General features: G+C 37.6%; 1 protein-coding gene across 1 annotated transcript in view; it reads right to left on the reverse strand.

The window, feature by feature from the left end:
- LOC111140058 (WD repeat domain 72) overlaps positions 1 to 12,543 on the reverse strand; it is a 206,877-nt gene that overhangs the window by 171,558 nt on the left and 22,776 nt on the right. Inside the window, exons 11-12 of the mRNA XM_022492443.1 lie at positions 10,062 to 10,282; positions 7,358 to 7,553 (exon numbers count right to left, since the gene is read on the reverse strand). Coding sequence (XP_022348151.1) covers positions 7,358 to 7,553; positions 10,062 to 10,282 — 417 coding nt within the window. The remainder of the gene's footprint in view (positions 1 to 7,357; positions 7,554 to 10,061; positions 10,283 to 12,543) is intronic.

Below are 12,543 nucleotides of genomic sequence, written 5' to 3' on the forward strand. Positions count from 1 at the left end.
TTGCCGAAGAGTGAACAAATGAATAGAGGCAGAATCTATTGTCTCTAAATATTAGGCAATAACATCCATTTGATACATTAGGAATGAATAATGAGTGATTAAAATAAACTGCTATGGTAATATATGAAGGATCTGTAATAAATACAGATAATATTTATCTAGTGCTAACTGTGGAGAAGAGATGGTGAGTCTTTGAGGAATTCAAAGTGGACTGAAATAATAGAGATTGGAGAGAGTAGAACAAGGATTCAAATGTAGCAGTCTGAATCCCAGGGCTCATGATCCTAACCGCCCTGGGTGCTAATTCCCACTTGAGACATTAAACGTTGATAACTGAGCAAATATTCAGTAGTTAACCTGCAAACAATGTTCATCTACACAAGTGTGTACATACACATGGACATATCCATGCACACACACACACACACACATACACACAGAGTATCACATGAATCAAAATCTCAAATTACAGTGTAGCTGTGATAACAGGGCCAAAGAGGAAGAAATAAAGATTCAAAAAATAGGCAGCAAACTGAGAATACGTGTTGAGTAATAACACCAGTAATTATTATAATAAAGAAGAAAAGGGCTTGGAAAAGGTGATATAGGAAAAATCCCATCCTGTGCTTTAATGTACCCTATTTTTCGTTTCTAAAAACAATCATCCCAAGAGGGTTCCATCTGTAATCTCCCACAACAAAATAACGTGGCTTTGAGAAAATAACATACTAGGAAGACAATTACCTGCCGGATGCTGCATACCCAAAATCTACCTTTGACACGCACATAATGAAGGTCATCCTCTGGTTGTGCTGACAAGGAACTTGTACCTACAGAGGGGTGACCTTGATGAGAAAATCAAGCAAAACTGTCCTTCAGAATGGTGTGGTTGGTAACTAGTGGAACTAAAAATTTTTTATTTTATACACTATATACTACAAATAAAGGCAACAAGATAATACTTGTGGCCTGGAAAATGACCTCTCCAGGTAATGACCTTGTGTGATATTTTGGCGTAGCAAAATAAGAATTTAACCACATGATTCTATTCTATTGGGTAAAATATGACTGCACATTTCTGGGAAGCTGTGTCTAGCATTCATCTACATATCCTTCACCTTAAACAATTAAAGCAAACTCCAATCTATAGTAGAGGATTAAATGCTAGATATTTTCTAAAAATATGGCCTATTCTAAAAATATGACCTATTATATGGTTATTACTTGGCAAAAACCTTATCTTACGTTTCTTAATAGTTTTATTTTTTAAAATTTTCTTTTTAAGACTATGTATTTTAAAGCCACAAAAGAATAAATGCTTCATTTACATGGTACCATATAGACTAAATAATTTTCTAACTAACTGGTACTAATTTCAGTAAGAAAATAAAATTAAGAAAGAAAATTTAACACCTGTGGTAAAAATAACTCTGGAATGTATTTTTCTTCTTCCTGACTTCCTTAATTTCATATGCACAGGCTTTGTTCCAATGGTCTGTTTATAAGAGAGTTGTTTTAAAATGCAGAATTTGTTTTCCCACAGAAACCAAGTCATGACCAGAGGCTGGGTCCTCAGGCCAGGCTACTGGAGTGAAGCTTCCTGCTCAAGGTCACACAGCTCACATTACCTGAGCAACAGGAAGAAATGAATAAAAATAGACTCACACGGATTCTGAGTTCTACCCAGTTACTGGCCAAGCACTTCGGTTCCCCTTAAACTCCAGGCTGTCAGCCGCTTCTTAGATTTCCTGAGGACTGCAACCCCACCATAGATGTAATACATTTCAATAGTCTTCCTGAAGCTAGGAGTGCCCCCTTCCCAGGTAGGAGGTGTGGGAAATGGACTGGCAGCTGCCCATAACCTGTGCAGGCACATCTAAGAGCTTCCTGAACAGGGGAAACCATTTCAGCGTCTCCGGGGGTGACTGTCTTCCCATGAGCTCAGGAAAGACTGTCTGAAGCAGCGATTCACAGGTTCGCCTCTCCTTCCTTCCCATCAGCTATTGCTACTGTTGTCAGGAGTGCCTGCCAATAACAGTCTCCCTCCTTGCAATCTGCTGTTTCTAATCTGTCATCTGAGAAATCAGATGCCCAGAACTGTTAGAACTGTGGGTAAATTGAGAGCCAAGCTCTGAGAGATAGCCCGAGGCCCTCTCCTTCAGGAGAGCATTAGCAGCCATTTCTTTTCTTCTCAGAGCTTTCCTTATCTAATTCCCTGTTTGACAGTCTCAAAAAGCTGACCTCCATCTGCAAGAAGTGTTCCCATGTACAATGCAGTGGAGAACAAACCAGAAAGACACATGCATCCTAGTGCGGGCACCCTCTACCTAACCTGGGTGCCTTCAGACTCAAAAACATCTGTGTGTTCCATCTCCTCATTAGCAAACTGGGTATAAACCATACAGTCAGGATGGTGTAATGGATTAAAAATTGTAAATTGCTGTAGTATGAGTTATTATGAAAATCATGATCTTTAGAAAGAACTGCCATCCTTCTTAGAAATCTATAAAGCACACTGCAGGGAAAACCCAACTAGCTCCCTGCTTTTGTAAATAAAGTTTTATTGAAACACATCCTCACTAACTCCTTTCTATATTATCTATGGCTTCTCCTGTGCCACGAAGGGCAGAGCTCGGTAGCTGCAAAAGAGATCACGTGGCCTGCAAAGCTTAAAAACTTTAGTCTCCAGTTCTTTATAGAAGAAGTTTTTCTGATCTATCTTATCGAGAGTTTCATTTCAAGCAAGTAAGGTTTCATTTTTACAAACACCCACGTGTGCGTGCACACACACAAACCACACACACAAATTGCTTAATATGGCATATTTCACAATGCAGGTCCTAAGCTTAACAGAAGACCTTCAGTATTAACAACTGTTGTTATCAGTAACACATGAGAAATTCATTACACGAGTTTTCTGCTATGTAAATCTGGCAGAGTGAACAGAAAAGTCCTCAGAATTATTTTAAATTCAATTCTTAAAAGAATAATGAGCTCAGAGCTGAGATTTATTTCTGGTGTGTATTTTAGGGGGAAAAAATCAGTATTACATTATCCCTATTGTGTCTCAACAGCAAGGAGGGTGACAAAGCTGCCCAAAGTTGTCAGTGCCAAACACATTGCGGGAACTCAAATATTAATCAAAATGACATCTCCAATTTTTTCCCTTCCTAATCAGGCCTAGACATCATGGGACATCCGGCAAATCAATAAGAGAAACTAGATGCCCTCATCATTCCCAACCTGGCAGTGCTGCAATTTTAGCCAGAAGATGAAGGCCTTTGCTGTTACATAAATACTTCTCTGCTTTGGTTGTTCACCTCTCCCAGGAGAGGAGCATGCCCACCAGTGACCCCAGACTTTAGGCTGGCATGCATCTGGCCGTGCCACCTGTCATCATGAGAAACACTTCCTACAACTTCAAGACAAAATACGCATGGGGATACTTGGCTCTAGAATATGCTTGTGCATTCTACCCAAAAGAATAAAAAAATGAGTAAATAAATCTCATCAATAAAGTGAAAACAGGCTGCTTTAAAGTGTGGTGGAAAATTGATGAAGTCTCCTATCTTCCACACTCGGAGAAGGTGGCGCAGGGACTGACTTATACCCCAATCCCCCACCTTCCACCAAAGTGGGGTTTCTGGCACAATTGAGAATTAATTACTTTTTAGCTTCATTCCCCTTCCCTTTTCTTTCTAGGCTCCTTTCCCACAAATCGGGATCCCACTCACTCCTCCTGTTTTCTCTGTATGAGCTCTGGGGTTGCTCTGGTGCTGAAAGATGTCTTTGTGTCAATTTATCCCTCCTTCAGATATTTAGAGGAAGCAGAGTACTGGAGAAACAGAGCAGGGAGTGGGTCTGTTCACATATGGAATGAAGTTTGAACCTTCTCGCAAAGCTAAAAGGAAAAACCCCAGAAAAATTGCTTGGAGTAGAAAATCCACAGACTCATACTGGAGGAAATGAGACAGGTCACATGAACTCTAGAAATCCTAGGGTAGACTTGGAGGAGAAAGTAAGGCTCTACCTGCAGATGGCCAGCCATGATCTAAGAGCCACAACATGGGCAATATTAAGGTGAACTCATTCAAACTCAGTCTACTAAGGTCCAAGAAAATTAGTCTTCATTCATTCATTCATTTATTTGTCCACGTGTCAGGTACGTCAGTGAGCAAGACATGCTAGAGCCTCATAGCCTCTTTTCAGCCCAATCGTTTTGGTCTTTGTTGGTATTTTTCCTCTAACTGTATGAAACTACAAATGGAAAAGACTTTCCCACTTCCACAAGAAGAGGATGAAACCGAAATCTAGCACAGTAAATGAGATGGAAGTATCTTAGCCAGATGAAATCCAGCTAGGGCAAAAGAAAGTGGTTCATTCAATTTCAAACAAAATTGGAATTGCAGAGGTTAATGGCAACCCAAAACAAAGCCAATATCAGACGCAAACTAAAAGGAACAGCATAAATTTATCCAAACAGGATAAGCATGGTAAATGATGAGGGAAGTCAGGGTATCAGCCATGGGCATTGTGTTGGGGGGTTCAAGTGAAATTGTTAATGGGATGACGTTTTGAAAAACTGAAGAGCCACATCACAAATGGGAAGGTATTTCCATAATTATTAGTAATATTTTCACTATTTTAAGTTCCATCTTAGGTTGAATTAAGGTTGTTTATAAAGTATTAATGTAGATGACTATGAGATAAACAGCCTCACAGCCTCATTTGAAATAAATATTTTATATTTAGCACTAAATGTGGACACATTTGATATGAAAATTCTAAAAAAGCCACTTTTTTATAGGAAAAAATATGTAGAACCAACCATAGAAGATTCCTGAGTTTAAGTATGATGTGTTCATAATGGCCGCGATGCCAATTATTGGACATTTGACCACTTCCTCCACCCCTTCCCTGCTCCTCTGCACCTGTTATGGGCCCCTGGGTAATGCCTAGAACTGAATGTCCTTCCTCTTTGACTACTACTTGGATCGAACTAAGGAAGGTGATTGCAGAAGGACAGAGAAAACCATTTCTTCCAACTCTTTCTTTGTCTCTGTCTTATATCTCTGGGAGGAGCTGTTACTCTTCCATGACTTCAGAGAGTGACCATTCCTCCATGGTTTCCACTCTCACATGGGGCCACTGACACTATTTTCTCCTCTTGTTGCTTCAGCCCTGGGCAAGTGGTAGGAGCTTCCTGATTCTACCAGCACCTGGGTGATGGGGGCCTCACTATCCATTCCTTCTCAGTTCCCTAAGTCCTATCCACACCCTTATAAATAGCCCTTTCATTAAAGTCTCCTCATTTGACCCATCTGGGTTAAATTCAATTTTCTGCCAGGACCATGACTGAAACACAATTTTGGCATCTATTTATTGACATAGAAAGATGTCTGGCAGAAAGTAGATTAAAATATTAATAGCAGTTATCTTTAGGAAGTGGGACAGGATTATTCGTTTTTCTTTATTTTTCTCTGTATTTTTCAAATGTTCTGTAATATTCAGTTATGGATTGGGGAGTATAAAGAGAAATTATAAAATTAAAACAAAATGTGGGAATAAATACAGTTTCAAGAAGTACTAGAAGTTGGGGCTCTTAGATGGCTCAGTCGGTTAAGCATCTGCCTTCGGCTCAGGTCACAATCCCAGGGTCCTGGGATTCGGCCCTGTGTCAGACTCCCTGCTCAGTGGACTCTCCTTTTCCCTCTCCACCTGCCCCTCCCCACCATTTATACACTCTTGCTCTCTCTCCCAAATAAATAAAACTTAAAAAAAAAAAAAAAGTACTGTGCTTTGGCTTCCCTCCTTTACTGCCCACCCCATCAAACAATATGTAAGTAAAAAGATGCATGGGCTGAAAGGTGTCCTGATGGGGCAATGGAACTGTAAACATTTGTCAGTTCTCAGCTATTTCTTTATTCTCACTAGATTCTACTTTCTAGGAAAAATATGCTTGATTACCAAGTCTTCACAATTTACTTGTTCTACAGGCTTAGATTCCACAAGAAGAAGTCAAGATTTTGCCGCGTTCTTTGATCATATTAATAATAGTTTACTATTATTAAAGGTATAGCACCTATAGGTACTGTTTACAAGCATGGTCAGTATTAGTTAATTTAATCCTGACAGGAAGGTGGTATCATTATTCCCATTTCATAGATGAAGAGATGGACATGCTGTGAAGTCAAGTTGCTTGCCTGAGGCCAGCCTTTGTTAGCAGGTCCTGGAAACAAGCCCAGGCTTTAGAGCTCATTTTATCCATTATACTCAAGTGTCACTCAGGTTGATAGATTAGGAATTCTAAAACTCTCCTAATTTTGTGCACATTTTGCAAAGAAAGATGGAACCCTCAGATTGGTTCACTGCTTATTAGCAATGTAATCTTGTGCACCTACAAATCAGAGTTACAAATTCCTCATCAATAAGATGGGGAATAAAGTCTCTTCCACCACCCTAGCAGTTGTGATAATCTAAGGGGAAATGAACATGGGAGGCCATCAAAGCTGTAAAGCAAGGTACAAATGTAAGGCAGAATTACACTGTACCCTCCATCCACCAGCACATTAGTTATCATCATTAACACACCAAAGTCAAATGTAAAGAAAATAGCAATTATTTTGGTGAAGTATGACTCTAAACTAGCATACTATAAACTATCCAGTCTGTTAATAATATCCAACATAAAACCACCACTGATTAATCAATAAAAATCATGCAATGGGTTCAGTAAAATATACTCTTAGGCGCACTCCCGACTCACATTCATTAATTACCTTGCTGTATTTGAGAAGTTCCAAGCTTCTGCCTGAAATGTGTTACTCTCAATCTTAAACTACAGAGTAAAACTTTTTTGAAAACTTTAAGGTTCACACTGTACATTCTCTACACTATGACATCAAAAGTTCAATTGAGCCACTCAGTTTTCAGTTTCCCTGACTCAACTTTTTGGAGTTTTGTAATTAATTATATTCCATTATTACTGATCATCAATTAGCTCAAAATGTTGCTGAGATGGTGAGTATGCTGAAGAAGGCAGAATTTAATGATAATTTGAGACTGGTAGGACACTAAATTTCTCTCTTGTTAATAATTAACGTAGATAACTTATGTTTTTATTTATAGCTTCCAGAAATATCCGGCTCATTCCTGCACACTGCTCTGTCAGCGAACCATCAGTTGGTTAAGATCTGACTTGGGCCATTGTGTTTTGTTTTCCACACACACTTTCAACCGAAGCCATTAAATGCAGCCCAACCTAAGGTTAAAGCAGGGTTCTCTGGAACCCTCTGCCTAGCCAAATGCTTTGATGCATAAATATAGAAAGAATGAAAAGGGTAAAATTCCAATTTACCTGTTTCAATTTCCCAGATGTAAACGGAGTCATCTGCACATCCAACAATTAAAAAATTCTCAACTGGATGCCATTTTATCAGCCTCACAGGGAAAAGGTGCTTGCGGGCATGAAGGAGACACCTCTTTCCCTCAAGGTGAAGGAGAGCCACGGAATGGTCACTGCACACACAGCAAATTACCTGGTCAGTTCTTAGCTGTTGGGGGGAAAAAAAACCCCACAAAAAATGGCATTATTTGTAAGTAAATAATCAAATGCTTTCCTTAACACTAAATCTGATTTTTTCCCCTCATAACATAAAAATATTTTGTTTAAACACCATTTACAAAAGGACATTTTTGCTTTCTACAGGATCTCTTCACAGAACACTGTGAACACGAGCTTTAAATACGGCGTAGATTTGAAATTCAACAACTTATTAGGAAAAGTCAAGAGACACAAGTGAAAAAGGAGAATTCCAAGCCAAATCTACTTATAAGATAAATGAAGGACTTCACCGTCACTCAGCAAATTCAGGCAGTGAGGCAGCCATTGGAAATAATGCAGAATAAAATAAACCCCAGAACTAATTTGTTGCCACAAAAAGAAGCTATTTGTAGACACAAGCTTAGGCCCAAGGGTATCATGAGCTGATATTTTCCACTTAGAGCCTCAGAATGTGATTTGGTGCTGTTCCCAGAACTATTCAGATTCTAATCCAAACGGGAAACTCAGTGTAGACACAATCTAAAAGAGGTAAGCATTAGATAGTTCTGACTGAATGCACAGCTTCAAAGATACAAGGACCAAAAATAGGCTCTCAGGACAAAGATTAAGATACTTTTTAAAAAGTCAGCATGTGGTTACCTTGAACACAGTTTAGGACAAAGACCATCCACGCTGGGTGCTGCAAGGCTAATCTGGGAGGAGTTTACAGGGCAGGTCTGTGCCTCACCAAGAGGGCCCTGTGTTAGTCAGCTGGTGATGGGGGTGGCTGGGGTGGCTGAGGGGAGGAGGGCTGGCTGGGTAGTGGCTTTTCCACCTCTTTGTTTCTTTTCTAACCCCTTCGCTATGTGGATGCTCCTACTTTCATGAGGGCAGTGAGCCAGAATTTCAGCTGCTGTGTTTAAAGCATCAGTTGGGATCCCTTGAGAATCTCCCTGTGCCCATTACTGACCTCTTTCTGTGGGGTGTTGGGGAGAAAGTTATTTTTCCTAATTCATTCTAAGAAGACTACAGAAATCCTGAGGGGAGAAAAAAAATCACAAAATGGCAGGTGTGCTATATGGGGAGCCTACACTTGTAGAATAGGGCAGATGGCGTTGCCTCCCCATTATTACCTCTTAGAGAACCTGCACAACCCACAGCCTCTAGAACAGAGAGCCCAATGTACTTAAGGAAACATACACATACATACAACTTGTGAACATACACGTAATACGTGAACACAGATCCTACAGCTAGAGGTCGACATATAGTAGAGATCAACACTCGGTCAATCAGATTCTCTTTTCCATGCATTTGAAACTGAAAAGCTAAAAGAGGTCATAGGTAGAAGCAAGAGAAAGGAGAAATCACAGAAAATAGACTCTTGATGTAGGGGACTTGAAGAGTAAGTAACCTTCGTTCCTGAATTTAAGATCAAATTCCACGGGGCCCTTGCTGTAGTGGTTTGTTTCGTATGTCTAAAATATTGCCTCTTATGCCCTTTCAAAAAACTCCTTTTTTATTTGGTTTGGTTTGGAGTTAAGTCATTTATGACTGAGGCAGAAGTAAAAGAGGTCAGGATTTGACTATTGTCCTAGAGCTTTGAGGGGAAAGAAAAAAAGATTTAAAAAACAGGAGGAACTTCAGGAATAAAAGACATATCAAAGTATCCCAAATCACCATATGGAAGCCTTTTTTTAGTCTCTTCACTTGGTTCCACTGATTTGTTTCATCATTTGTGTTACTGAAGTATTTCTTTCATTATGTCTTATTACAAAAATACAGTGTAAGTTTTCTCTGAGTTTACCTTGCAACTGATTTTTTTTTATGTTATTATTACAGAGAAATACTTTTGACAAGTCAATCAACTGACAAACTCAGGAAAATCAGAAGTTGATTGTTCATTATTTTAACAAAGATGTCAGCTTTGCGGAAGCTGAAATTAAGTTTATATGACATGTGAAAATTATATCTGAAAGTATTTCCTTTTGTCTTGCACAAGGTAGATGCTCAGAAATTTGTTAAACAAATGAAAGAGCAAACAAAAATCAATTTAAGAAAAAGAAAATATAAACTATTATTATAAAAGTATATTATTCAAGTAAAAGTAAATTATTCAAGGCAAATGTTATTTTCTAATTTATAGATTCCTATACATTTGAATTATTTCTACATTGACTGTTTATTACTTTTATTTAAAAATTATTTAAAAAATAAAAAAGAAAATTCCATTAAGATTAAGATATAAAATTAGGGGGAAAAAAAGTAAAAGAATTAACTGGTTTTTGTAAACACAAAATCTTTGATTGAGAATCAACTTGCCTGCATAAAATGTAATAATAGTAATGCATATAAAAATTAGAAAGGAATTCATAAAAATTATCCAGTTGTATTATGCATACATAGAACTTTTTTCTGTGGGAATATGGGTTAATTTCCCCAATTTTTTAAAAATATTCTGTAATGTTATATATAACTTTTCAATTTATGGTATGATTTACTCTTTGTCTTAACTTACTCTGAAATTATCTGGTGACATCAAAAGACTTGTTACTGGACCAGCTTCCAAAAAGAATTTATGCAAAATTTCTTCAGTAAAGATATTCCACAAGATGACACATGAGTCCTGATCCCCAGACACAAGCCAGCTTTGGTCTAATTTTGAAGAGAGACCATGTGGATAAAGTAATGAAGTAACACTTTGGTGATGGCCTTTGAGAACTTTGTAAGGAAGGGACTCTGGAAAACAATCAAACAGCAACTAATAAAAAAAAAAATATTTTGCTCAAGAAATAGCGCTAACATTTTCTTTTATAAAATATAAATGCAAAAAATATATATAAATAATTAAAGGTAGGCAGTTGGTTAAAAAACAAACAAACAAACGAATGAACAACCCTTGGGCCATCTCAAAAGGCAAGAACGTCCTCATAAGCTAGGTCAAGCTTTTGATGAAGACTGTTCGAAGTCTGCCCATTCTTTAAGGATGTTAGCAAGTTAGCTAGCACCAACGTTAGTTTAGCTAGCAAGTTAACAAGCACCAAAATTAGCTAGCACCAATTCCAGGGCCATCAAACAGCAAAGGATACTTCAAAAGAACGAACAATTCATACATTTTGCTTCTACAAAAATTCATCTCAGGACTTCACTGCTGCCCTTTCAATACGCATAACCAAGGCTAGTATAAAAGAAAAGCAAAGTTTCACAGAACACTTTCTGCCTTAAAAAATATTAGAAATCACTTTGTTCAATCTCTGTGTTTTACAGAAAAAGTACCGGAGGTGCAGAAAAGTTAAGCAACCGGAATACAAGTGTAAAAAAGCACAGCATAATGTTTGAGAGCAGAGTTCTGCTCTTACATGAATCCAGCTTTAGTCTTCTAGGTATGTCCCTTACCAGGTGGGTCACCATGACAAATTGCTTTTCCCCTCTAAGTCACAGGTACTGTGCATGAAAAACTTGGAATAATAATAGCACTTACTTCACACAAGACTGGTGTGTGGAACTTGGTGGGAATGTGGGCATTGCATACCATACTTGTACTAGAACACAGGGCTACTGACGCCCAGTTCTCATACTGCTTCTTATATTATCATTAGCTAAAACTTACAAAAAAAAAAAAAAAAAAAAAAAAAAAAGAAAAGAAAAGAAAACCATAGACCACAAACCTTCTTTACTCAAATTGAAAAAGAGTCCCAAAGAATCATTATTACTTCCTTTAAAGAATCATTAGTTATTTCTATTCCGTGAGGGACATCCTCACTTTACATCCCTAAGCAAACCAAGATGAATATTAATTAAAATGCTCCAGTCAAATGTAGGTTGGTGCTGGTTTTATAGATAAGAAAAAAACGGCCTAGATAAAAAGTACTACAGTCTTAAGATTTTCACTAACTTTTCATAGCAGCCATTGAGCTGTGTAGCAGTATATGACCTGTCCTCTGTTCGTTGCTTTCACTCCTCTCTCTTAGGTAATCACTGAATATAAGAGAGTAACATTTAGTAAGTAGCCAAAGTAAGCTGAGAACAGTAACAAGATGTGTCTTAAAAGGTGAGATTTGACTTTTACTCTTAAGGACCTTGCAGTCTAGTAGGATCCATGCATTAAAAAATACTAGACGTATCTACACATCCCCAAATCTCAATCGCTTCCTGTATATTCCTTCCTTTACATGAGACAACTTACCGCACAACAGTATTTAATAGGTATTCACTGATGCAATGCACAAAAATGTTTAAGAGCATATTTACATTTCATTAATAAAAAAATAAAAAATTAGAACAGGAAGATACCATTTTCTCCTAATTGGCAAATACTAAAAAGTTTAATAGCACACAAAGTTGGCTCAGGTGTGAGGAAAAAGGCATTTTTATAGGCTGTTAGTGGACACACATATACAGAGAACAATATTAGATATATTTTCAAAATTAAAAATACTCATTGTTGATCCAGTAATTCTACTCCTGAGAATTAATACTATAGCTATCCCCACATGTATGTGCAAAGATGGTAAATTCAGCATTGCCTCCAGTAGCCAAAGACTAGAAAAAATGAAATACCCATTAACGGGAGATTTTTTAAAAATTAAAATTTGATTATTATTAGTTATTTAAATGGTACTCATAGAGAATGTGGGTGTGGAACGTGGAACTCATAGAGAATGTGTTCCAAAATATTTTATTAAGACACGTTTTAGGAGATTTCAGTAAAGTATATAAACTGTGCCTCTATTTGTATAGTATTATTAAAAGAATGCATATTGCTATGTTGGTATGTATTTGTATATGCACAGAAAATTTCAAGGAGGGTATAAAGAAACTTATTAGCAGTTGCCTTTGTTGAAGGGAGCTGGAAGATCAAGGAAGAAGAGAAACATATTTCTCATTGTATAACCTTGACTTAAAAAAACTAGATGTTTTTACTTAAATATTAAAATATGTACACATTAATTAGCAAATGTCAGCAAATTTTCTAAGCTTGGCAATCTTCTTAGTACAGC

Source organism: Enhydra lutris, unplaced genomic scaffold, assembly GCF_002288905.1.
Source record: "Enhydra lutris kenyoni isolate GAN:26980312 unplaced genomic scaffold, ASM228890v2 scaffoldscaffold4, whole genome shotgun sequence".
Classification (NCBI taxonomy): domain Eukaryota; kingdom Metazoa; phylum Chordata; class Mammalia; order Carnivora; family Mustelidae; genus Enhydra; species Enhydra lutris.